We start from the raw sequence: 27411 nt of genomic DNA on the forward strand, positions 1-27411 counted from the left end.
GCCCCACCACACCACACAGTGAACAACCAGGAGGGAGCAGCTAGACATGCTGAGCAGACAGTGCATGCTATAGGTTTACCTGAGTTTACAGAAGAGTTATGACGGGGAGCATGTTTAAAACCAATCCCGTCTTTTGTTAACTGAGAGGCAGTAATCACAGAGTCAGTAGAAGAGAGATAGTTGAGTTCGAGAGGAGCAGAGAGGAGGAGGTCTGACTCTGACAGTCAGTCACTGTGTGAGGGAATGGCAGCTCCTCGGCCGATAAAAGGCATCCTGAAGAACAAGAACAGCGCTACAAACGTCAAATCTCTGCCTGACGAAGAGGTACCGGGAGACAGTCCTGAACCAGCAGCCCCGGTCCTCTCTGAAGATGACCCACAGTAAGTGTGCTGCTGCTCCGCTGTGTGTCGTGAGGCTGGTAGCTAGGTAACCAGAGCTAGCTGCACACTTGTTAGCCTCTCTGACGTTAGTTACTGCTCTAACGTCAGAGAGGCGAACTGTCACCTAAACTCTTCATGTAACTGTGTTAACTGTGTCTGTGTGGGGGAAGTTCATGTTTCTTTCTGTGTGACTATGAGATGGGTTCTCTCCTCCCTGATAACATCTTGATGGTATGTGTAACTAAGAAGCTAACGTTTACCGTTAGGAGTCACGTTAGCTTGTTGGCTAGCCGGTGATGTCAGATACGACAGGTAACGTTACTGAGGTTGTAACGTTACTGAGGTTGTAACGTTACTGAGGTTGTAACGTTACTGTGGAGTCACATAGAGTGACTCTAACGGTGGTCTTGCTAAACTTAGTGATCATTGAAAATATGGGTAACAATATATATATAATAATGACAACCCCCAGCCACATATGACCATAATAGGGCAAATTTACACCAACCCTAAACAAAGGTCTGTATTGTTTAGATAGATAGATAGATAGATATTTAGATAGATGGATAGATGGATGGATAGATGAATAGATGAATAGATAGATAGATAGATAGATAGATAGATGGATGGGTATTTAGATAGATATTTAGATAGATATTTAGATAGATATTTAGATAGATATTTAGATAGATATTTAGATAGATAGATCGATATTTAGATATATAGATATTTAGATAGATGGATGGATAGATGAATAGATAGATAGATAGATAGATAGATAGATGAATGGGTATTTAGATAGATATTTAGATAGATATTTAGATAGATATTTAGATAGATATTTAGATAGATATTTAGATAGATATTTAGATAGATATTTAGATAGATATTTAGATAGATAGATCGATATTTAGATATATAGATATTTAGATAGATGGATGGATAGATGAATAGATAGATAGATAGATAGATAGATAGATAGATGAATGGGTATTTAGATAGATATTTAGATAGATATTTAGATAGATATTTAGATAGATATTTAGATAGATATTTAGATAGATAGATAGATGAATGGGTATTTAGATAGATATTTAGATAGATATTTAGATAGATATTTAGATAGATATTTAGATAGATATTTAGATAGATAGATAGATAGATAGATGAATGGGTATTTAGATAGATATTTAGATAGATATTTAGATAGATATTTAGATAGATATTTAGATAGATATTTAGATAGATATTTAGATAGATATTTAGATAGATATTTAGATAGATATTTAGATAGATGGATAGATAGATATTTAGATAGATAGATAGATAGATAGATAAATAGATAAATAGTAACTTTATTGATCCTGAGGGAAATTCAAGTTTCCAGCATCACAGTTCCATAGTGCAAAACATGTTAGTAAAAATACAGTAAAAAAGTTAGTAGTGAAAAGTACAAAGTACAACAAAAATATACCAGATATAAAAATGTTAAAAGTGAATATAGTGCAGGGTAACAGCTGTGATACACGACTATTAAAAAAAGTGAATATAGTGCAGAAGAGACTGTTTAAAAAATAGTATAGTGCATTATTATCTGTCCTGCAGTCCGTCCTCTTTTGTCCCCCCCCACCCTCCCTAGAGAGTTGTTGTACAGTTTGATGGCTCGGGGGACAAAGGATTTCCTGAGTCTGTCTGTGCAGCACCCCCAATGTCATGTCCTCATATAACGTAATGTTAGCTTACCATATCATCACTTTGGTGCTATAGCTTAACTTTACCTCTTTGTATGTCTTGTCTTTCTGGAAATAACAAACACCGACTAAATGTTTGTTTTCTGCATATGAAAAAAGATGTACACTGCTGGCATGAATTGTAAGAACAAACAGTACATTGTCTGCAACAAGTTACATTAGAGTAAATCAAGATCTAGGCCAACTAAAAGCCACTAACAAATTGAAAGGTAGTGGCTGTTAAGCTTTAAATTAAAAAATGGTAAAATATGTATTGCTCAAAGCCTTTGACAGGTGATACAGCCAATTAGGCTGTTGTCAGGCTTTTAAATAGGCGTTATCAGTCGCTATAAGCCCCATAGATGTGGGTCAATTGGGGCCTACTACACCCACTAGTAGGTTTTATCATCTATTTACATGGTAGATCACCAAAAGAAGGTATAAAAGAACACAACAGCAACCATAGTAATTATGACAGGAGCATAAGTCAGGTAGTTGTGTTTGAGTTTCTAGTTATTTTAACCAAAACACAATGTTTTTCCATGAACCGTTTTTTGGTAACCTAAACCTAAAGAAGTTGTAGTTTTGTCGCCTAAAGCTAAAGAACGTATAGTTTTGTCGCCTAAACCTAAAGAAGTTGTAGTTTTGTTGCCTAAATCTAAAGAAGTTGTAGTTTTTTTTGCCTAAGCCTAAAGAAGTTGTATTTTTTTTCCCTAAGCCTAAAGAAGTTGTAGTTGTTTTTTGCCTAAGCCTAAAGAAGTTGTAGTTTTGTTTGACAAAAGCTAAAGAACTTCTAGTTTTGTTGCCTAAAGCTAAAGAAGTTGTACTTTTGTTGCCTTAAGCTAAAGAAGTTGTACTTTTGTTGCCTAAACCTAAAGAAGTTGTACTTTTGTTGCCTAAACCTGTTTTTTTGTGCCTAAGCCTAAAGAAGCCTTTTTGTTTGTGTTCAAAACATGACGTTTCATTCAGTTAAACGACATGTTAGAACGTGTTTTCTTTTAAGTTTCACCTTCACAATGTAGTAAGACCCTAATGACCCACATCTAGGTACTTATAGTAACTGATGACGCCTATTTAATGGCCTGATAACAGTCGAATCAGGTGCGTGAGTCATTGAGATTGAAACCAGTCTAAACCAGTGGGTAGACAAAGCAGAGCTGGGTGTACCCCAAGTTATATTTCTAGCGGCTAACATTTGATGTTATATCTGACACTGACAACTGTGTTACAGGCCTGCGCAGCTGGCACTGGAGTACTAGTCTGGGTCAAAAGAGGCAGCAAACTGGGTTGAACCAGCCCTTCTCCATATTCTGATCTGACACTCTTACACCCACCTCTGCTCTAGTTCTCCTACAACCACCTCAAGACTGCTGTTAAATATTCACCATTATCAGTTTAACTGCTTTCAAATCCCCTGCTCCCTAAACACATCTCCTGTGCCCTTTAGTCCAGGCACCTATTAGATGCTTTGGCAGAGGACATCTGACCTTGCTCGGCATAAATTGCTTCCTGATGTTGGCCAGGAGGATAGTTTGGCTCACCCCACCGACAGTAAAGGACACCCAACTAAAATATCAAGTGTATTCGATGGCAATGGGGAAGCCTCAGATAAGAGGTCAAGAGCATTACAGAGGACATAAAATGGGGTATGCCAACAGTGTCACAGTTTAGGGGAGTGACAAGGCTCCATAATGATCTACCGATGCCTGGGACTGCTAAATCAGCTGATCTGTTGTCTATTAGGTGCTCGGTCTCAGGGTCAGGTTGACAAGAGTTGGAAGATGGTTTCTTTTTCTGGAGCCTTGCCATCTCTTATGCATCGATATCACTGAGACTTTGGCTGTGGCAGCGAGACATAACGCCACAGATCACCAGCCCATCGGTGCTCTTCTCGCACAGCCGCCTCGCTTCTCCTCTCTGCCCTCAGGAAACTGAAGCATGTAGAAACTTGTAGCTTTACAAAGCACATCTTCCATCAATCTGCTTTAGAACATTTCTTTAAGTACACAAGCTGGTACCATCAAAAAAAGAAAGCTTTATTTGTTGTCAAAAAACAGGGTTTAAAATATGTCAGTGTGATTAAGTCTACTACACAAACATAAGAGGGCTTTACACAAATTTAATTCTGTCTGCTGTACAGTCAGGGTGATGAATTGACACCACCCACCTGCCAAATGCTGCCAATCCTTCGATGCTAGCTGGAGATTCTGCCCACTGTAACAGTTGGCTTGGGCTGTATCATCAGTAGAATCATATTTAGATTTTTATCCCTTTTTAAAAATGAGATCTAGTACAAATTAGGGGTCATTAGAAAAAAATATATGGTTATAGTACGATGCTTCTGATCATTTAGATCAACATGCATATGGTGTATATCGATAAACATTAACCAGCTATGTGATTATATTCTCCTCATGTCCTACCAGTTACTTAGGAAGTTAACTAGCCATTCTTTGGTTGGTTAAAGCTGCGGTGTGAGAAATTAGGCCATAGAAGGACAGGAGTTATTAGTGAATTCCAGTCCCAACAGTGAACCAAGCTTTCTCTGTGCAAAAATAGTCTCTCTCTGAGTGACGAGGAAGTGGAGGAAAAAGAGTTTTTCTAGAAGGATACTGTGTGCAGCCAAGCACCAAATCCACAGAGAAGAACAGAGGCTGACCGTGCTGTGCCATGCTGCCACTGTCAAAGCAAATACACACTCTCTCATACGACTGTATGCCTTGTTATTTGCACAAGTATTTTAATCATTTCTAGCTTTTTTTTAGTTATTTTTGTAGCTCCTCTGCAATTTGATATTCTTCATAAGTCCTATTATGGACACCTAGTCAGTGTGAGTCAGCATTTTTTTTTAATACAACAATGACCCTTCAGTGTTATCCCCTGTCCAGTATACGTACTAAAACTAGGAATGCACCGATCCAACTTTTTCAGTCCCGATACCGATACCTGGGCTTTGGTTATCAGCCGATAACGAGTCCCGATCTGATACCAGTGTTTAATTAAGCTGTATGCCTCTCTGTGTGGAAGTGACTGGGTTCATTCTTTTATGTGTAAGGAAACATCAGTCTTGACTTAAACATTGCTTTCTTAACTTTGTAAAACAAAATTTTAACAAATGAATACATAGATATAAATTTGCTGAATTATTTATTATTAAAATAATGAATCGTAGACCAACAACTTCTTAAAAAAAATCTGCAACATTAGCAGGAATTACAATTCCAAAACCATGCTGCCATTTATTTATTTCTCTTGCAGCTCCAATTCATTTCCTTAAACATTGTAGGCCATTGTAAAACCTTGGCCACTGTTTTTCTTAACCCATTAGAGAGTGTCACTTTTGTTATCCCTTCAATCACCCACCATTATCTAGTTAACACACCTAGTCATATATAATTCATGGGTGCTTCCATGAAACTCAATCTCTCCTTCACTGTCTTGTGAGCCTCATCCTGACTGTCTGATGGACAGTTTGACTGGCAGGTAGTGAATCTCTGACTTTCCATAATGTGGACTGAAAAAGACCAGTCAGACCAGTCAGACATGTTACCCGCCTGTGTAAGGGTCAGTTGAGGCCAACTGTGGGCACAGATAATTAGTGCAGTTTTTGTATTGTTTTGAAATGTCTGGAACTGATGAATCTGAACACATCTGGTCTACAATGATACAGAGCAGTAACTACTTTAGTACAAGGCAGTAAACTGAGTAAAGAAATACTTAATTATCTCCCTCTTTATTATCTCCTGTGTTCTTGGTACAGAGGTGGGTAAGTGTAATGTCACCTATGGGTGTAATTTCATTGAAATTCAACATTTGATCTTGGAAATCACATTATTGCAGTTAAATGGTTCCTTCAAATGAAACTTGTGAGCTCTTGCTTACAACATGGGAAGTCGTATACACAATATGCTTGGCGTTCAAGTGGTTAAGTCATTAGAACACCGCTGCTAAGCAACGGAAATATTAACGTCACTGCTGGCGTCACAGAAGCCACAGAGGTTAACAATTTGCAGTAAATGCAAAGGCATAAGGACAGAGGACAAAGATGAGGCCGAATATCAACATTTTTCTCAGACATATTATAAAATTACGAAGGAAACCATATACGACTAAAATGACAATATATTAACTTATTATGCACTGAAAAATGAACTTCCATGGCCTCCGCCATTTCTGACAACGTCAACAAACACGTCACAAGTCGTGAACTCTGAGCTTTCCACATACAAGGTCGTGAATACCACAAGAGGGGGGCGTTCATATGGACTCTTCTCATGAACACGGTAAACACGACCCCATTTGAAGGCACCAATAAAACATTTATAGCTGCAGTTATTTTATCCTTTCAGTTTAGATTTAGATTCCCTTCACCAAACACTATTTTACTTGTCAGTATAACAGTGAAAATGCCCTACATATTTTGTGGAAGACATTACTTTTTTTCGAGATCATGACCTTACCATGGCCGCTGATGTGGCCAGAGAATTCTATGTGCTGCATTCCCACCTCATTACTCTGCTTTTCCGCTGATGCACATTCTAAAGTCTGGACAGATGACAGAGGGGCTTAGTCCTAAATCTACTACTAGCTACTGCTGCCGGAGGAAGAAGCCAAAAGAGCAGCGATTTGCACTTGTGTTGAGTGTACCAAAAACTGAAGGAAAATGCAGAAATTCTCCAAAAAAATAATTTTCATACCGAAATTTAGGTTAGTTTTTATTACTGGACAAGCAGGCCAAAGAACAAAACAAAAAAAGAGTTACTCTTTGGAGCTCTGAGAAAACATTGTCAAATTATCAGACAATAACCAAAGTTAATGTTTTAGTTAGGGCTGTCAAAGTTAATGTGATAACCGTTAACGCAAATTCAATTTAACGCCACTAATTTCTTTAAAGCATTAAGGCAACATGTGATTTGTAAGCTTTAGCGGAAGACCTAAGAAATCCATTGGTACCAACCATGTCATACTAGCTTGTCGCAAAGGAGGAAATAACGCTCTAAACTTAAGCTCAATTTTGGCGAAGAAAAACTGTCATGGCCGTTTTCAAAGGGGTCCCTTGACCTCTGACCTCAAGATATGTGAATGAAAATGGGTTCTATGGGTACCCACGAGTCTCCCCTTGACAGACATGTCCACTTTATGATGAACACATGCAGTTTGGGGCAAGTCATAGTCAGGTCAACACACTGACAGCTGTTGTTGCCTGTTGGGCTGCAGTTTGCCATATTATGATTTGAGCATATTTTTTATGCTAAATGTAGTACCTGTGAGGGTTTCTGGACAATATTTGTCATTGTTTTCTGTTGTTAATTGATTTCCAATAATAAATATATACACACATTTGCATAAAGCAGCATATTTGCCCACTCCCAAGTTGATAACAGTATTGAATACTTGAAAAATCTCCCTTTTAAGTTACATTTGAACAGATAAAAAATGTACGATTAATTCAGCAATAATCGCAATTAATCTTGGACAATCATGCGATTAATCTTAATTAAATATTTTAATTGATTGACAGCCCAAGTTTTCAGGTCATGACAATAATTCAGATGATGCTTGTGTGTTTGGCTGGGAAAGGGACACGGGTAAAATTAATGAGCAGTTCCCCCGTGACTGGCACTAATTTCGTTCCATGCTACTTTTGGCTTCACACAGTACATGGAAGGAGTATATTCTGTGCATTTCGGCCAGCCACTGTCCCACTGTGCTACTGTTACTGTTGGTGGGTTCAGGCAGGAGTGGAGAGCACAGGGCTGGACCTTTCCTCACTACTCTCTCTGGCTATGCTACCTGATAGTACAGCTCAGCTCTCAGTGATGACTCACTCTATTTAATGAGTTCTCCTGAAGTGTTTTGTCGCCAGCTATTGACCACCCTCGAGAGATAGTCATCATCACATAAGAGATACAGCTCCAGGCTATATTTAGTGTGTGCTAGTAGTTGTTTTTTTCCCTCTTGCAGTGGCAGGTGCATCATCGTTGCATGCATTATAGTGTTTGTGATGATTTGCTCTGAATGAGTGAGTGGATTTAAGGGCAATACCGGTCTGGTGGAAGTAGAACATGATTGGCTGCTTCTGAGATTCGTTGTGTAACCACAAACTCTAGAGTAAAGCACACTAACACCGTAACACACACTCTCCCAGATGTTACTCAGAGCCCTTTCCTGGGAAAGTTTCTGGAGTGCTGTTTATTTCTCAGATCAGAACTTGCTTTAGAAAATGTTGAAGAAACTCATTGTCAAATAGTGTTTTTTTTCATTTTTTATTTGAGTCTTGAGGCAACTTTGTTACCTCTGCCAAACAGATTATTTTTCCTGCCTTGTTTTCCAAGTAGCAGGATATGAAATCATCCCTGAACAAAACCCTATTAATTATATTATATATTCTTTGGGTTCTCTGGATCCAGACTCAGACAAAAACTGTATTGCTGTATGTAGTAATTGCAGTAGTATGCACTCTCTTTGGGTGCTCCAGTTACACAAACCCACCCAACAAGGTAGCTACAGTAAGTTTACAGAATGAGTGTGCAGTATGTTGGTCAAGGGCATTTTATCAGGATGAACAACACTGGCCTATTTGCTGTCTGTTTACAGAGTGGTTTCTCAAACCACTAGGCCACCTTGCTGCTAATAAGCAGGCCAGCAGCTCATTGCTGCACCAGTTCGTATCAGCTAATGTGCTTGAGTCCGGGCCAAAACCCTTTTAAACTCAACTGAATTATTTGGTAACCAAACCCATTTCCCTTTTTCAGATGTTGGTCTTAACTGGGGTTGCAAAATTCCAGGGAATTAGCAAGAATAAAATGGAATTGCTCAGGCTGTATTTACTATTTAGCACGTAATTTGCAGGTAGAAACAAGCTTTTTACCATATCATAAGCAGACATAATTGTAAAACATTCTAATAGAAATGAAAATAAATCAACAATTTAGTTGAGTTGACCTTTAAAAAAAGACTTCTCTCCATAAACTGGAATGGACTTCCTATATGTCACACTCCTCATCTTCACTATCAAGGCTGAATTCCTATTTAATGCTGGCATATTATCTGTACATGTGATGGAAGAGTGCGCTGCTCTTGGACTGCCAGTGCGACACATGCAAGCTCATTAAGAACATCTAAAGCTAACCTCTGAGAATTAGAGTCGATGTAGCATCCAGGGAAGTCGACTTGGCTCGGCATCCACAACCAAATTGATTGACTTCCTCCGTATGTACTTGTGTGTGCGTGTCACTGTTTGCTGCAGGTGTTGAAGTGGTGCAGGCCGTAACACTCATTTTTACCTGCATAAGAAGTTTATTTCAGTGGATTTCTGTAACTGTAGGAAGTGCCAGAGACTCAGGGTTTGCCATGTAGGACATTAACAGGAAATAATATGAAAATTGATTCCTTATACTTCCTTTAATTTGCAGCTTGTCTTGGGGGACGTTAGGAGGACTTCTTTAGTGCTTTGGGACAGAGAGAATGATGTGGTTTGTTTGCAAAGTCTGTGTGGCTCAGGTCTGTTTTTGAGTGAGAGGCGTAGGGGAGCTCTGCAGGCTTGTAGCAGCAGGCAGTCCATTTAGCCTCTCTCTCTCGTTTCCCACCCCCTGCCTGTCTCCCATGATACCTGACCTTTTGTTCCATGAACAAGGTCAGGATTTATGTACAGTGTCTTTGCAGGAAAGGCTATGAAGAAGTAGAGATGGTATAACCTAGGCCACATATAAATCCCAAAAGCCCCTGGATTTATAGCTTTAGGTTTGTTTGGAAATTAAAAGGCTAAAAACGTGTGAAAAATGAAGTAAATATTGTGCTAATGAGACAATGAAAACTGCACAAGCCTACAGTAATCTGAAAACATTGGCAGTGGAATGATGTATTTTTACTGCAAGATTCAAACAAATGTTTCCGCTTCTCTCTCCTGATCTATAATGGCAGGTGTTCTCTCGTTATCCTCTCGAGCAAAATTTTCCCATTCTGTGCTGATTTAGTCTTTGTTTCTGTTCATTTCCTCAAAGGATTTGAAAGGGCAGCAAGGATTAGAGTAATTGTGAACAAAAAAGCCCAGGCGGAGCATGCAGAGGTGACGGCCTTATTCCCCAGTTGAGAACGGAAACATTTGGGTGGATTTAGGAACAGGTGTATTTCAGAGAGGTGGAACAAAAATCAACTCTCGAAAAAGCAATTGTCTCAAACGAGACTGTTGTTTGACTTTTGACCTTATTCCCTCACAGCTGATCAGCCTTAGCGCTCACTCAGACCCTTATTCACATCCGTGATGGATTACCCTGACGCAAAAGCAAATACCAATGCACCTCCTGAGAGTCGCCGAGAGAAACCAAATTGGTGCCGATGACATTTCCGGGCTTTTACGTCTGTGTTCCCAAAATATGCAGTCTGTGTGAAAAGTGGGGCACTTTCAGTCCTACATTCAATCTGCTCGCTCTTCTCCCTGCAGGAATCTGTGGGTGGGCAGCTGGTGCACAGTGGTCCAAATGGACTGACAGTCCTTTTAATCCTCATTTTCTTCTCACTGTGTTTTCTTTGATCCTTTTACAGGAAGAAATCCCAAAAATGGGATGAGATGAACATCCTGGCCACGTACCATCCGGCTGACAAAGACTATGGCCTGATGAAGATAGATGAACCCAGCACACCTTACAACAGGTCAGAGCCTTCTTTGTCTGTGTCTATTGGTAAAATTTGATTCAGTTGATCCTTAAAGTCCGGGTAAAGTAAAATCAGAGATCTCTGACCGACCCTCTTGTGTGCCTGTCATTCGGGATGCACATGAGAATGTGCTGCATGCATGTTCCAGGACTGGGCTCACTGGCCAATCACAACCAAGTTACTTAAAACCGTGCTTACGTCATAGGCTCCGCCGTAGCCTACTTCGTCGCTACTGTTGCGTCTGTAAAACGGCGAGTAAATTGTTTTGAGCGTCACAACCCCCCGTAAAATTACTTATTTCGCTATCAGAATTTGATCATTTCGGTCCGATAACATTTGGAAAGTCTTGAAGAACCGCTCTATTGAATTATTGTATCCCCATTCAAGTTGCCGGCTCGGCTGGCGAAAGTCTCTGGTGCTCTCTGATGCTCTGCCCATAGAGCATGCGCGTTAACATTCTACAAAAGTAGCGCACAGCATTGTGAGATTGCCAGTCTAATGTAATCAACCCTCACCCGTGGTTTTCAGAGCCTTCAGCGGACACGCTCCCAGCGTTTCAGAGCAGAGGATACTGCTTATTTTTTCATGATTTTGAAACCTAATTTGATAAACTTGCCTTTTTTTTAATCATTCAAATTTGGCTGGGTGGTTAATTACACATTTTTCTGTGGTGTAACAAACTCAGAACACACATTTATTTTTGCTCTATCCGGAATTTGATATTTTTGAAAATATTTGAAATGTTATATTTGAAATAATAAGCTATCTGAAGACATGAAAAAAATTGTATATCCTTCCCTACCCTTAAAATTACCATGTAGTCAATTTAGAGCTCTAACCAGTGCCAGTGTAGGAGAATTGCGTTGGTGCGTGTCTCAGCAGGTTTGTAATCCAATATGCCAGGGTGCTGCAGGGAAGGTCACCCTCGTCACGGACCTTTACTCTTTCTCTCCTCGTGGTCCTATTTCCTGTCTATATTTCCCTCCGTGCTCTCCTTCCTCTCGACCCTTTATCTCCTCTATCAGCCCGTCTGTTTGGTTATCTGCTTCTGTTTGTGTCTGCGTTTCATTTCCTTCTCAATCCTCCCTCCCTCGTCTCATTTTCGGCTTATCTTCATTCAGTTAATTTCTCTCTTTCAGGATGCTGGGGGACGACGATGATGAAGGGGCGCTGAGTGACTCGGACGGCCACAGTGGACTCGCAGCTGATGACCTGGCGTCGAAGTAAGAGATATGAATGGAAGCACAAACCAAGTACAGAGGTAGAAAGGGGAGAAAGCAAGCAATGAAAGGAAAGATAATGAAGTTGGCCCCTGTGACAGCTCTGCTGCCTTTAATTTTTAATTTTTCTGTAGTTGCTGGTGCAGTGCGGAGCTTTTTAGATTTTTAGTGAAGTAGAACTGTAACCTGGAAAAGGAGGAAAAATCATTCGTGCCCAGAGTGTTGCCCAGATACGCCACATGTGAACACATTCACCAATGTCCTTGTCCTCAAACAATAACTGATAAGAGTTTATTTACTATACAGCCTCTTACGTCTTTAAGACACCAGTGACCACTTTACTGCAGCACTACAAAGAAACGTTTTGGACGACACATTAAAAGACTGCAGTGCCAAAGACGTTGCAATACTATCGTTGTAGAAACAAAAGCCGTGTTTCCACTGCATGGTACGGCTCTGCTCGACTCGACTCACTTTTGGTACCAGGTCCTTTTCTCTATGCCGTGTTTCCACTGCAGTTAGTACACCCTTAGTGTAGGCGGGATTCTCAACTGATCGCCGTAGCGACGGTGTGTGAAACTGCCATGACATCATCTTCAACGGGACACTCGCCGATTCATTTCAACTGCAACCAAACAGAAGATTTGCACTTCTTCAATTGTATGTCGTAGTGTACGTAGTGTGTCCGGCATAATGTACGTAGTGTGTCCAGCGTAGTGTACCTAGTGTGTCCAGTGTAATTTTACGAGCTGCCATTTCTTTTTTTAAATCTGGGTCGAATGAATTCAAAATTGCGATCACTATTGACGGCAGATTGGAAATTCAAAAACGTCGAGTTTGTGCAGGATGTCCCATGTCATGCTAGTGATGATTCTCTCTGACCAATCAGTGGTCTGCAGTATTTTAACTCCACCTCCTAGTATCGGCTCAGCTCGCCTGGAACCTCGACTGAGGTGGTATCAAAAATGGTGGTTCTATTGGTACCATCCACAATGTTTGCTAACGAAAACGCAAAATAATTGTTCTAATGTGTAAGGAACTGAACTGAACTGCTCGTTGAAAGAAACATGTCAGTTGTCTTTCCCTGGAAATATGAATCAATTTATCCCTAGACCTTAATTTTCTTACCTAATACCTCCTTCATTTCCCAATGGCAGCAGTGGGATGAAGGTAGGTGTAACCTCCCGGTTAGTGGTGGTGTAATAGAGCAGCTGCTCAGCTGCAGCCTCCCGGACAGAGTTGCCCAGGCAGAAAGTTGTGCCATGTACACGTACACGCACACACACACACACTCACTCACTCACTCCCAGACTGCACTGCTGCCTTTGACAGTGCTCCAGGCTGGGTTTACTAAATGCATCTTGACAAACTTCTTCTTTTTTCCACTGAAAGAGCATCAGGCTGAGAGAACCTTGGTAAAGGTCAGCAGTCGACCCCAAACTACATGAAATGTGGCGTGTCCTCAGATTGCTCAGACAGCAGGTCGTTTCACTGACATGTCCTAATATGATAGTGTATTTATTTCTAGTTTGTTCTAACTAAGACACGTGGAAAAAAAACATATCTATTATGTGTTGTCCATAACATACGCACAAACATTATAACATAAATTATAAACTACACAGACATGAACCAACCAATGTTACTCTGTGGAGGTTAGCAGCACGCTATGTTTCCATGGAAATGCTTCCTCCATTTTTACTCGCAGCAACAGTAGCTGGTCAACAAACAATGGATTTAAGGGTGTTTCCCATCAGCCTTGAATTTCAGGGGGGAAAAAGTCATGCAATGTGAGGAATAGCTCTGAATCACACTGGATATTAGTACTAAAGACATGCTGCTCAACAGCTCTAGAAAAATAGCCAATTGTGCGTGATAGAGTTTTTCCCCACGGTGCATGATAGTGATGTAGTATTAGTCAAAAGCTGACAGAGAATATACATTACACTGTGCAAACTAATGTTTTGAATATAGGCTATTTACTTTATTATCTTGGGGGGAAAAAATCCATTAAAAAAAATCATCATCACAGTTTTACTAACACTTGTGGAGAGTGCAAAGCGTCGGAGCCACAACACAGTGAAAATAGAAGTAACACACTTGTGCATTGCCTCTTCTCGTCTTTAGAAATTGTAGTGTGTTTTCAAACTGAAAATCTCACTATATGCATGAAACTAAATTGGATACAGAAACTTAACACGTCATCTCTTAGGAGTTTTTAAAAGCAATTCACGGAAACAGGAAATATTAAAGGACAGAGGTTTCATCAAAAAAGTTAAAGAGGACCTATAATGCTTCTGTGCTTTTTCCCTTTTCTTTAGTGTGTTATATAGTTTTTTGTGCATGTAAAATGTCTGCAAAGTTACAAAGCCCAAAGTCCACGCCAAAGGGAGTTGCTCTCCCCCGCAGAAACACTGCTCCTGAACTGCCTGAAACGCCTTGCTTGAAGTCCCACCTTTTCCTCTGTAATGTGGTGATGTCACCAAGTAACACATTTGTATAATAGCTGCCTAGAAGCTAGTTTGGCATGCCCTCAAACAAAGCTAGTTAGGGTGGAGCTGGAGCCTAGTCGGAAGAGTTTGGTTTGGTTAACCAATCACAACAGAGTGGGCCAGCTGACCAATCAGAGCAGACACAAGGTGAAAAGAGGTGCTGCAGCACTGTCGGTATGACAAAAACAAAGCGTTTTTGTACATTAAAGCAGGTAAACATGTTCTAGTAGAAACCCAAAATACAAGTATGCACATGAAAATGAGCATAATAGGTCGGCTCTTTAATCACATAGTAACTAGGAGGGCGGATAACGTCTTTATTGTCTCTGGGTGGCATCTTCACCCTGAAAAGTCTTTCTGTGTTAAGAAACATATATCTGCCACTCAGAGCCGTCTTCTGGATGGTAATGGGAGCTTGAGAAGTGTATACGCTGTGGGCCATCACGCTTACGTAAATGCATCAATGCAGGGATGGGATGAGCTAGTTTGAGTGTGTGCACCACAGAGAGGTTAGTGATTAGCTCCAGGCTTGCAAGTCAATTAGCCGCCTTTGTTTACTTCCACACGGAGTGCCTTCCATTGTTTTACTCTAAACCCTCCAGATAGTACAACGGCTGCTCTTTTCCTTCGTCCTCTTGTTGTTTCATCTCTCTAACATCCACTCTCCACTCTCTCTAGCCAACTATGCTTTTCTCTAATTCACTGCATCACTTACACTTTCTATCTTTCTTCCCGTCTGTCTTTTATATCCGCTTTGGATATCCGATACCATTACGGGTGCGTTTTGAAACTGTAAGGAAATTGTCTTCCATGTGGGTGAATCAGGCCAGTTGGTTGGAGAACAGTAGTAGTAGTACAGTAAATGGGAGCTTCCCCGGGGCAGTTTCACCGATTCACTACCATCCGCTGAGCCGTAAACCTTTATTCAGTTTGTCCTCTGCTGTTAAAGCTCTTTGTGAGTGTTAGAGATGGAGATAGTAACTCTTGTTATTTTTGTCTCATGCTTGAGTACTCACACACGCTCGTATCTCTTCCCTCTCACTATGCCTACTCTCTCCTCCCCCTCGCCTAACATCTCTCCATCTGCCTTCCTCCCATGTCTGTGTCCCTCCATAGAACGCCTTCTCAGAAGTCTCTTTCACAACGACCTTAGGAGGAGCAATTGATGATCTCCTGTTTCTAATTGGTCATTTAATGTGGTCAAAACACAACAGAGCAAACTGGGAGTGGAAATACTGTAAAGAGGCAGTTCATTGACATTTCTTATTAACTTATTTCTTGTCTGTTTTTGATCTTCTTTTCAAGACTGGTGGCAGCAGAGGGCGCTGAGCCTCGCTTCATGAAGGAAGAAGAAGAAGAAGAGGAAGAGAGCAGCGAGGAGGAGGAAGAGGAGCTGACTCCTGAAGAACAAGGTAAACATGGATATTCCTTTCCAATTGTTCACAGTTTGGCTGTACAATTAATCGAATTTCAATTTTTTTCTGTTATAATTTTAGTTTCCAACATTTATGAAAATAATCATCATAAAATGATTATTCCATTTCGCAGTTACACACTCTGGTTTTGAGTTATGTTATAAATCCAGCGCACACCTTTCCTTTACAGCGGTGCACTTTCGCCCCATGCTGGTGTGCCGTGAAGGTGGCGCTTTATAGCACCCCTCGCCCGGACCTCTGCGCTTAGTGCTCGCTGTGCCCTCTCTCCCTGCGGGGGGGTACAGAGCTCCCTGCTTCTGGCGCGACTATTATCATTGCAGCAATGTTGGCAACCCACCCCGTCTCATTAACCACGCTTTGTGGATGTGACTTTTTCGCCGTGTCATCACCATTCACATCTGTATGTGTTTATGATTAAATTGTTTACTAGAGCACAAAGTTCTTCATAGATCTAGCCTCTCAATTGGCTCTCAAAGTGCACCAGACTGATCATTTAACTTTAAAATGTAGCCTACAAAATGTTCTTTCTAAATGCATGATGTTTCAAAAGTCAATGAGTCATCGTGTCAAAATAATCGTGATCTCATTATTGACCACAATAATCGTGATTATGATTTTTGCCATAATCGAGCAGGCCTAGTTCACATCTACACCTGCTAGTGCCTTCATTTATCAAGTCTCAGTGTAATATTATCATGTTATCCAGTTCACCTTAATATAAACTAAGTGTCCTCTGTAGCGGTGAGGGTGACTAAGTTCAGAGTGAATTGCTGGTGGAGACGGATCGGTTTTGGAAAGGGCTCCAGTTTTATGTGTGCTCTTTCAAGACAGACAGACACACATACATACACACACACATCCATACATACACACTGTGTCAGTATGCTTTTGACCGTTCTCTGACCTTCTATGTGCACACACACAACTCCCTCTCAGATATAGAGATGTGAGTTGAGCTGCAAAGCACAGACACACACATGCGCTGTAGAATTTGAACAGGTTTGCATGCCTGCTTGTTGTTTCACATTTCTATCTGAACTATGCAGGTTAAAAGCGAGAGAACAGTCTGGAAACTGCAAATCCGGTCGATATAATCCAACCGCAGAGCTGCAGCGTCAGCACTTTTTGACACCCAGTTCTAGACGTGCCAACTTGTGCCACCTATAGGAACGTTTTAACATCAGTTTTAGAGCTGCAGGTGCTGATTCAGGTTGAAGAGAATGTAGGAATGGAAGAAATTTATATAAAATATTTCCTCATGTTTAGTCCTTTTGTGAGGTCAACACAAAATACAAGACATACTTGTGTCTGCGTGCAGCCAATATAGCTAGTCTCGTATACATATTTTTTTTAAAAAGTCTTTTAGAAATAGCACTTGTTAAAGTTAAAGGTTTCCTGTCAAGTTTTAGACCTCAATTAGCACTATGGTGCCCTTTAAACATCCATAAACTAACAAAATAAATTGATATAGTTTGACTTTTAAAAGTTTTTGTGTGTAGTCATATGTCTTTTTGAAGAGTTAATATACAAAGTAATTTAACACTGTATTAACTTCAGCAAATGAGAATAGTAAATACTTGTAATTTATTTCAGAGCTGCTAATTTTTGCATAGAGACCATTGTTTGTGTTAGACTTCTGCCATAAGAGCTGCCCGACAGCGCCAGGATGAAAAGAACCTCTCATTTTCAAATTAAAACTTTATTGCTGCTTGAATAGACCTCATTCCAACCTTCACTGTTTACGTTGCATCTCCACCTGTCATTAAATATGTCAGTGGGACATCACTTACTAGTAAACACAGAGCCCAGCATCGCCTTTCTTAGCCCCGCATAAAGTCTATCACACCCTCCATTTACCTTATTTTAGTGCAGTTACCATCCATCACAGCAGCAAACGCTTGAAAGTCATTGTTTACTAAAATAAACCTCATCAGTTGCCTCGCTGTGTCCCATTTGGAGTCTGACCCCTTTTTTAAAGTAACTTTGTAACAAACAATAGAGACTCAGGAGCAACTTTTCATGTGTGTGAATGTGGAAAAGTCTGTTAGTAATGATGAAAAAGTTGAACCATTGTTTTTATCAGTAGAGTCATAATAGTAGTATAATTAACCGCCCTAAATTCTGCATGTAACCATTGCTTTTGGCAAATTAAAACGATTTCAAATGTATCTTCCTCTGCAGCCAAAAAGTCGCATTTTCAGATGATGAGGAAGATGCACTACAACGAGGGCCTGAACATCAAGCTGGCCCGACAGCTCATTGCCAGCGAGCTAGAAGAAGACGAGGACGCAGATGAAGAGATGAGGGACGAAGAGGTGAAGGAGGAGACGGAGGAGGCGGAGGAGACGGAGGAGACGGAGGAGATCAGTGTTGACCCGCCACAGGAAGGTAAGGAGAGGCAGACTGCGTTACTGTGCACATCCGGATGAATCATTTCCAGTCCAATAGTTTTTCAGTATGGCTAAAGAGGCGTAGCGGTGTAGCACACCTTGCAAAATCTAGCTGAGGTGAAGAGGTTCAGAAATAGTGGTTTTACGCACTGATGCACGCTGTCAGTGTGGATGTCATTAGATTAAACAGCTGGCTGCTGTTTGTTTGTGCCGCCCTGTGGTTCAGTTACTCACAAAGCTGCATTAGGAGGAGCTTCCACTGAGCACAACGGGTCAGGATAAAGGATTTGTCTTTATTTATCACATACTCAGTTTGATCTGCCCTGATGCCAATCTAGCAAACCTGTTTTAGGCATGACTACGCATATTTCATGACAAAAAAAAAAATAGATTTAGACTGGCTTCTGTAAGCCTAATAACTCTTCAGGTAATTATTATATACTTTGTGGAACTTAAAGGAATAGTTCAGGTGTTTTGAAGTGGGGTTGTATGAGGTACTTATCCATAGTCAGTGTATTACCTACAGACCACCTAAAAGAGAGGCCCACCTAAAAAATGTTTTATCAGTTTAAGTGTATGCTATATTTAGAATATTTTCGTCAGTTTACCTTGCCGTCAGACAGCTATACAGTCTATGTTTCTGATGGGGAACTGAAGCTGTTTTCCATGCTCTCGCCAAAGTCACCAGACTCCATTGAGAAGAAAAAAAAATCGTTGATTTTGCCTTGCAGAACACAGGAGTTGCTGGTCTACCGCTGTCTTGATCGGTTAGTTTGTTTGTGTTTTTGGGTGATTTTGGTTAGTTCCGATTCACAAAGTCACAATAGCACAAACGAACTAACCGATCGAGGCAGCGGTAGACCAGCAACCCCCGTGCTCTGCGAGGTAAAATTACAGTTTTTTCCAATGGAGTCTGGTGGCTTTGGCGAGAGCATAGATGGATACAACGGCTTCGGTTCCTTGTCGGAAAGGGCTGTCTGACGGCAAAGTAAACCGTACACGTTTAATGATGTCGATATTTTTAGGTGGGCCTTCTTTTGGGTGGCTAAAATATGTTTTGCTGCCAGCCCCGTCCACAGCAGTACATTGCTTTGCTTCCATGCGGTAACTCCTGTTTGCTTCTCCAAACTGGGGTCGTGCCGACCGTCATCTACTGTAGGTAATACACTGACTATGGATAAGTACCTCATACAACCCCACTTCTGAGTTTTCAGTCTGTAAAATTATCCATCCATCTTCAACCGCTTATCCGGGATCGGGTCGCGGGGGCAACAGCTCCAGCAGGGGACCCCAAACTTCCCTTTCCCGGGCCACATTAACCAGCTCTGACTGGGGGATCCCGAGGCGTTCCCAGGCCAGAGTAGAGATATAATCTCTCCACCTAGTCCTGGGTCTTCCCCGTGGTCTCCTCCCAGCTGGTCGTGCCTGGAACACCTCCCAAGGGAGGCGCCCAGGAGGCATCCGTGCTAGATGCCCGAACCACCTCAACTGGCTCCTTTCGACGCAAAGGAGCAAGGACTCTACTCCGAGTCCCTCACGGATGACTGAGCTTCTTACCCTATCTCTAAGGGAGACGCCAGCCACCCTCCTGAGGAAACCCATTTCGGCCGCTTGCACCCGCGACCTCGTTCTTTCGGTCATGACCCAACCCTCATGACCATAGGTGAGAGTAGGAACGAAGATTGAATGGTAGATCGAGAGCTTTGCCTTCCGGCTCAGCTCTCTTTTCGTGACAACGGTGCGGTAAAGCGAATGCAATACCGCCCCTGCTGCTCCGATTCTCCGACCAATCTCACGTTCCATCGTCCCCTCACTCGCGAACAAGACCCCGAGATACTTAAACTCCTTCACTTGGGGTAAGGACTCATTCCCTACCCGGAGTAGGCAATCCATCGGTTTCCTGCTGAGAACCATGGCCTCAGATTTAGAGGTGCCGATTCTCATCCCGACTGCGTCACACTCGGCTGCGAACTGATCCAGTGAGTGCTGGAGGTCGCAGACCGATGATGCCAACAGGACCACATCATCTGCAAAAAGCAGCGATGTGATCCTCAGCACACCGAACTGCAAACCCTCCTCCCCCCGACTACGCCTCGATATCCTGTCCATGAATATCACGAACAGGATTGGTGACAAAGCGCAGCCCTGGCGGAGGCCAACCCCCACCGGAAACGAGTCCGACTTACTGCCGAGGATCCGAACACAGCTCTCGCTTTGGGCGTACAGGGATTGGATGGCCCTGAGAAGTGCCCCCCTCACCCCATACTCCCGCAGCACCCCCCACAGTATCTCCCGGGGGACCCGGTCATATGCCTTCTCCAAGTCCACAAAACACATGTAGACTGGATGGGCATACTCCCAGGCCCCCTCCAGGATCCTTGCGAGAGTGAAGAGCTGGTCCGTTGTTCCACGGCCAGGACGGAATCCGCATTGTTCCTCTTCGATCTGAGGTTCTACTATCGGCCGATCCCTCCTTTCCAGCACCTTGGAGTAGACTTTACCAGGGAGGCTGAGCAGTGTGATACCCCTGTAATTGGCACACACTCTCTGGTCCCCCTTTTTGAAAAGGGGAACCACCACCCCGGTCTGCCACTCCTTAGGCACTGTCACCGACTTCCACGCGGTGTTGAAGAGACGTGTCATCCAAGACAGCCCCTCCCCACCCAGAGCCTTCAGCATTTCTGGGCGGATCTCATCAATCCCCGGGGCTTTGCCACTGTGGAGTTGTTTGACTACCTCAGTGACTTCCACCAGGGTAATTGATGATGGTCCCCCATCAGCTTCTAGCTCTGCCTCTACCATAGAGGGCGTATTGGTCGGATTCAGAAGTTCCTCAAAGTGCTCCTTCCACTGCCCGATTACCTCCTCAGTTGAGGTCAACAGTGTCCCATCCTTACTGTACACAGCTTGGATGGTTCCCCGTTTCCCCCTCCTGAGGTGCCGGATGGTTTTCCAGAAGCACTTTGGTGCCGACCGAAAGTCCTTCTCCATGGCTGCTCCGAACTCCTCCCACACCCGCTGCTTTGCCTCCGTCACGGCAGTGGCTGCTGCTCTTCGGGCCCGTCGGTACCCTGCAACTGCCTCCGGAGACCTCCGAGATAACATATCCCGGAAGGCCTCCTTCTTCAGTCGGACGGCTTCCCTGACCACCGGTGTCCACCACGGTGTTCGAGGGTTGCCGCCCCTTGAGGCACCTAAGACCTTAAAACCACAGCTCACCGCCGCAGCTTCAGCAATGGAAGCTTTGAACATCGCCCACTCGGGTTCAATGCCCCCAACCTCCACAGGGATGCCAGAAAAGCTCCGCCGGAGGTGTGAGTTGAAGATCTCTCGGACAGGGGCCTCCTCCAGACGTTCCCAGTTCACCCTCACTACGTGTTTGGGCTTACCAGGTCTGTCCAGAGTCTTCCCCCACCCTCTGACCCAACTCACCACCAGATGGTGATCAGTTGACAGCTCCGCCCCTCTCTTCACCCGAGTGTCCAAAACATGCGGCCTCAGATCAGACGATACGATTACAAAATCGATCATCGACCTTCGGCCTAGGGTGCTCTGGTACCACGTACACTTATGAGCATCCTTATGTTCGAACATGGTGTTCGTTATGGACAGTCCATGACTAGCACAGAAGTCCAATAACAAACGACCACTCGGGTTTAGATCAGGGAGGCCGTTCCTCCCAATCACGCCACTCCAGGTGTCTCCATCGTTGCCCACGTGCGCGTTGAAGTCTCCCAGCAGAACTATGGAGTCCCCTACTGGAGCCCCATACAGGACTCCATTCAGGGTCTCCAAGAAGGCCGAATACTCCGAACTGCTGTTTGGTGCATACGCACAAACAACAGTCAGAGTTTTCCCCCCCATAACCCGAAGGCGTAGGGAGGCGACCCTCTCGTCCACCGGGGTAAACTCCAACATAGCGGCACTCAGCCGGGGATTTGTGAGTATCCCCACACCCGCCCGGCGCCTCACACCATGGGCAACTCCAGAGAAGAATAGAGTCCAACCCCTATCCAAGAGTACGGTTCCAGAACCGAGGCTGTGCGTAGAGGTAAGCCCTACCAGATCCAACTGATAGCGCTCCACCTCCCGCACAAGCTCCGGCTCCTTCCCCCACAGAGAGGTGACGTTCCACGTCCCCAGAGCCAGCCTCTGCCGCCCGGGTCCAGTCCGTCGAGGTCCCTGGCCTTCACTGCCACCCGTGTGACAGCGCACCCGACCCAAGCGGTTCTTCCCGCAGGTGGTGAGCCCACAGGATGGAGAGGAGGAGGGGGGTGCCACGTTGCTTCTTCGGGGTATCCCCGGCCGGGCTCCGTGGCAAGCCCGGCCACCAGGCGCTCGCTGACGGGCCCTCCGTCTGGGCCTGGCTCCAGACGTGGGCCCCGGGCTTCCTCCGGGCCGGGTAACTCCTCCTCTGCCTCGTGTCGTCATTTGGGTTTTGTAAAATTAATGTAAGAAAATAAATTCCAAACAAGAAAAAGTGTGTGAACCCCAGAGGAAGCATCAAAAGTAGAAAAGCTGTAGCTTGAGATTGAAACACTTGAGGGCAAAAACTAACTTTCTGATACTGCAGACTAATTGTACTAAAGATATAAAACTAGATGTCGAATTTTTTTGTGCAAGCCGTTTTTAATCAGGAATTTTGTTAAATTTCCCCCAGCTACTCTATCTGGAGGATCAAAGTACAGAGAGAAGAAAAAGAAATTGGGGAAATATTACATTTTAATCTTTCTGTTCTCACATCTGCCTGCCTGTTTTGTCTCTCGTTTGTTCTCCAGCTGATTCTCTGGACTCGTAGACGAGGCTTCTCTCCCACCTTCGGCCCTGCGTGTTGGCTTCAGATCCAGACAGACAATGCCGCTGCGCTCTGTGTTTTTAACGCTGGGCCTTTACAGCAGACACCGCTTCACCACTCGTATAACAAACCTCAGCAGCCAATAAAAACTCACGGTCATCTGTCTGTCTCTACTATTCCTTAGAACTGTACAATATAACCTTCAAACTCTCTGGTTCCTAACCACCAGAAAGAATCAGTACAACACACAAGAAAAGACTGTTGCTCCCTCTTCCTCCTCTTCCTCTCTCCTGTTGCCAAGAATTTCCCCTCCTACCTCCTCTGGACTGACATAGCACTGAAGAATATGTAATTCTGACCCCGAAAGGAGGATCAAGGCCTTGTAAAAAAACAAACTGCTGGATACCAGGACTCCCGTCTGGCTGCTCCACAGTCCTCTGCAGGCCACAGAGCCAGTACGTCAGCCCTGGAGGAAGCCAGGGGAAACCCCACGGCCTCACTAAGGGCATAACTGAGACATGACGACAGCGCTTATACCGGGTGCTCTACAGATGGCTTTTATTTTTGTTTCGCTTTGTGACCCACCTCTCTGTTGCATTTTCCATCAGTACTTTTTGTGGTAAAAGTTGGACAACATGATGACCAGTTAGGTTCTTTATTTTACCTGATAATTCAGGTAACCTATTCATATTAGCATAATAGTGTTATGATAATTTAGGAGCTATATATTAGTCCTCTAATAGGACAAGACAACATGACCTACATAATCTAAATTTTATTATTAAAAAACATCCAGATTTGACATCATACAACCAACAATATATACTATTTATTGACATGTATGCTGTGGTGTCACACTTTCTGAATGGCTTTTTGCTTAAGACCAAGTAAAACAACACAGATTGTAATTATTATATTGGCACTTTGCTCATTTTGCCCCCTTATTTACGTTTTCTCTTTACGAGCAACACCACACCAAACCTCATTTAAAGTTCTGGCAATTACAAAAAAAACATGTATACCTCATAGAACCAGACTCTAGGCCTTTTTTTCTAAATTGAATCCACTGATTAATCTGGCGTATAGGTTGTCTACCAAGAGAAACTTTTTTCAGTAAAAACTCAGCATTTAAATTGATTTGTAAAAGATTGACGGAAAAGCTGGTAATAAACATTTCAGGATTATGGCCCCTGTGTTTTTCCTGGCCATAGCAGTAAGGTAATGAAATTGGCACTTAACACATTGTATGTCTTTAGGAGGGACGGCGTTGTAGTCCCACGTCTGAGGTACAGCACGTGCTACTGATAAACAGGACAGTGTCCCGTCTTTAACCAGTTACGTCTTTAAGCACCAGGCTCTTGTGTAGATCTGACAAAAGAAGAAAACCAGCGCTCATCATGCTCTCGCTTAGATGATTTGTGTTGTTGACTTTTCATTGCATGGGAGCTTCACCAGACTGAGTACATTTGTTTGAAGATGGTACAATCATTTAATGTGTGTTTGATTTCTCACCCAGCTTCATCACACTTTATTTAAAGTTGTCTGATCTACTTGAGTGTCTTGTACGACGCAGCTTGAGAATGTCAAAGAAAGAGTTGTTATTGATGCTACTGACTTTAGTTAAAGCTGTGGAGTTAACCACTAAGGCTTATTGGAGGATTTTTGTAATGTCTGGAGTTCCTACAAGTGTTGAAAGTTACTACGAGAAAGTCTTAAATTGTTTGATTTGACAAATATTGAGAAAAAAAACGTTCCTGGTGGTGTGATCTAAATGGCACTACTCCTGTCAGTTTCTGGGGATTATCCTGAGCTACATACACTGTATGACTTCACGAGACAGAGTCGAATGAGAGAAAAGCACGTAGGAACCCTGAGTATGTCTTGTGTTGTAATCTCTTAATTTTCTTCTGACCCTTTAATTCCTCACTGTGATTGAAAGTGTTGAGCTCTGTATTAAGGAAATAACAAAGATCATTATACACCAACAGTATGACTTCTGCAAACGTCCCTTTGCAGTTTATTTTGTTCTTGTAGTTTAGCATTTGGTGGCGTTTTCTCTCCATGATAAAGCAACTTCCTTTGGGCCATTTCCACCAACCTACAAGCTCACATCCGAGCTGTTAATTATCACATCATTACTGTAGAGGAAACAGGAATATGTCTGGAAATACAGATTTTTGACGATGCTGTTTGTCTTCTGTTATGTTCATTGAATTTGCGAACAGATAGAAAAGACAATTGCAGAGAAGCTGAGATGATCTGTTTATGTTCTCGCTTAAGACAAAAGGACAAAAAATCGTCCAAAACATGACTGACATGATCACCCCGTACGTCGGTGGTTATTACCTGTCAAATGTGCCTCTTATGTATTTATGTACATGTGTGTAAAATGAACAGGCTATGCTCCCTGTTACTGTGTTTCTTTTTGCCTCACGTGTCCACTGTCTCGCTTTTTGTTTTTGCACCACTTCTGCCCCGTTTGTTTTCTGAGGATGACAGACTGATGAAGCACTGAGTGTCTGTCTCAAAAATGACCTGGATGTTAAATCCAATGCGTTTTTGTAATTCCAGTTTGCATGTCCTTAATCATCCGATTGTGTGTATTCTGTTTTGTTTTTGTCTCCTATCATTAAACAGATGTTGTTAGGAACTAATATCTGTTGTGGCCTGCTTCATCTGAAGAGTCACGGCTCTGATTTAGTTTTTTTTTCTTCTCCTTTTCTTGTCATTCCTTGACGAAAATCACAAGCTACTGTAAGTGAACTTGATCTGTGGTCTGTGATCATCATGCCCCAAACGGCAGAAAAAAAAATCCATATTTTTAACAGTTTTATCCAAATAATCATCTATCTTGGCAGTGACGCACAAAATACCTGTATTATAATAGAAGTACCATAACAAAATTAAAATATGCGCTATTACAAATCTCCATTTAGATGTTTTTGCAAGCGGGAAACAGAAAATTAGGTATTAATAATAATAATGAATAATAATATTAATAACATAACTTTTTACATTACATAAATACCAAATAATAATAAGCAATAGTAACAACAATAATAATAATAATAATAATGTAAAAGAAAAATGATAAATATAAATACATATTTAAATAATAAATAATAATAATTAAATACAAATGAATAGAAATAAAAGTGCTACTAGTCTACCTCAAAATGATGCACAATACGATACACATGAAACAGAAAATGAGGTATATATATATGTATATATATACTGTATATTTGACTAATTATATAAATAATGATATTCATAATAATCATAATAATGAGAATTACATAAATACATACTACTACTACTACTACTACTACTATTATTACTAATAAGATAAGATATGATATTTCTTTATTAGTCCAGCAGTGGCGGAATTTGCAGTGTACAGCAGCAAAGGGTATAGTGCAAAATACAAGATGCATCAGTTAACACAGTAAAAAAGAGCTAATCAAAGTGTAACAAAATATGAACCATTTAAATAGAAGGAATTATTATAATGATAATAATAACTCACTTTTTTTTTTCTTTTTTCTTTTACTTTTGTACATTGTTTTCCAAGATACAAAATCATTTCATCTTACAATATCAATGAATAAGACAAAGAACATGCCATAACATAATCATAAATCCATAAGCAATATTTTTATGTGAGGGGAAAGAAAGAAAATAACAATTATAAAACAAATTAAAGCAAGGAGAAATAGTCAAACAAACAGACAAAATAATAATAATAATAATAATAATAATAATAATAATAATAATAATAATAATAATAATAATAATAGAAAAAAATTATGGATGGCTAAATAAATAAATAAAAATAAATAAATGTTGTGGTCTTAAATAAAAATGAAGTGCCAGTACTCAACATTATAGGCTACTTTGATGCACACATTTTCAGGTGATCTGTGAAATGACAGTACCGCTATCTGACCACCAGATGTCGCTGTTACACAACATATCTGCCGCTCTCGTTGTGTTTCAGGAACTCTAATAGGATAAAACAGAGGGACTGTGTTTGTTCTTACCAGGATTATCCTACATGTTTACAGCTAATGAACGCATCTTCTGCTGTTTCATTCAACCACAAAACAGAGAGAGAAGCCGATAACAGGTCAAATGTTTTAACATATCCGTCTTGTTAACGTTTTAATACTTAAGGAGTGATTAAATGTACAGTATGAAATATGGTGGAGTAGAAAATAAGGAGGCGTCCTGACTGCGTCCACTGACACAGAGATCGTGTAGGAAACACAGACGCATCACTCTTGGTCAGTTTTCGAGTGCACACTATTTTT

General features: G+C 41.9%; 1 protein-coding gene across 1 annotated transcript; it reads left to right on the forward strand.

Moving 5' to 3' along the window:
• Positions 1 to 25752, forward strand: ppp1r2 (protein phosphatase 1, regulatory (inhibitor) subunit 2). Its single transcript, XM_037770014.1, has 6 exons — positions 1 to 380; positions 10655 to 10762; positions 11905 to 11988; positions 15783 to 15889; positions 18095 to 18301; positions 23082 to 25752. The coding sequence occupies exons 1-6, from the start codon at positions 244 to 246 to the stop codon at positions 23099 to 23101; spliced, it is 663 nt and encodes a 220-aa protein (XP_037625942.1). The 5' UTR covers positions 1 to 243; the 3' UTR covers positions 23102 to 25752.
• Positions 25753 to 27411: the final 1659 nt, after the last annotated feature.

This window comes from Sebastes umbrosus, chromosome 5 (genome assembly GCF_015220745.1).
Source record: "Sebastes umbrosus isolate fSebUmb1 chromosome 5, fSebUmb1.pri, whole genome shotgun sequence".
NCBI classification, from domain to species: Eukaryota; Metazoa; Chordata; class Actinopteri; order Perciformes; family Sebastidae; genus Sebastes; species Sebastes umbrosus.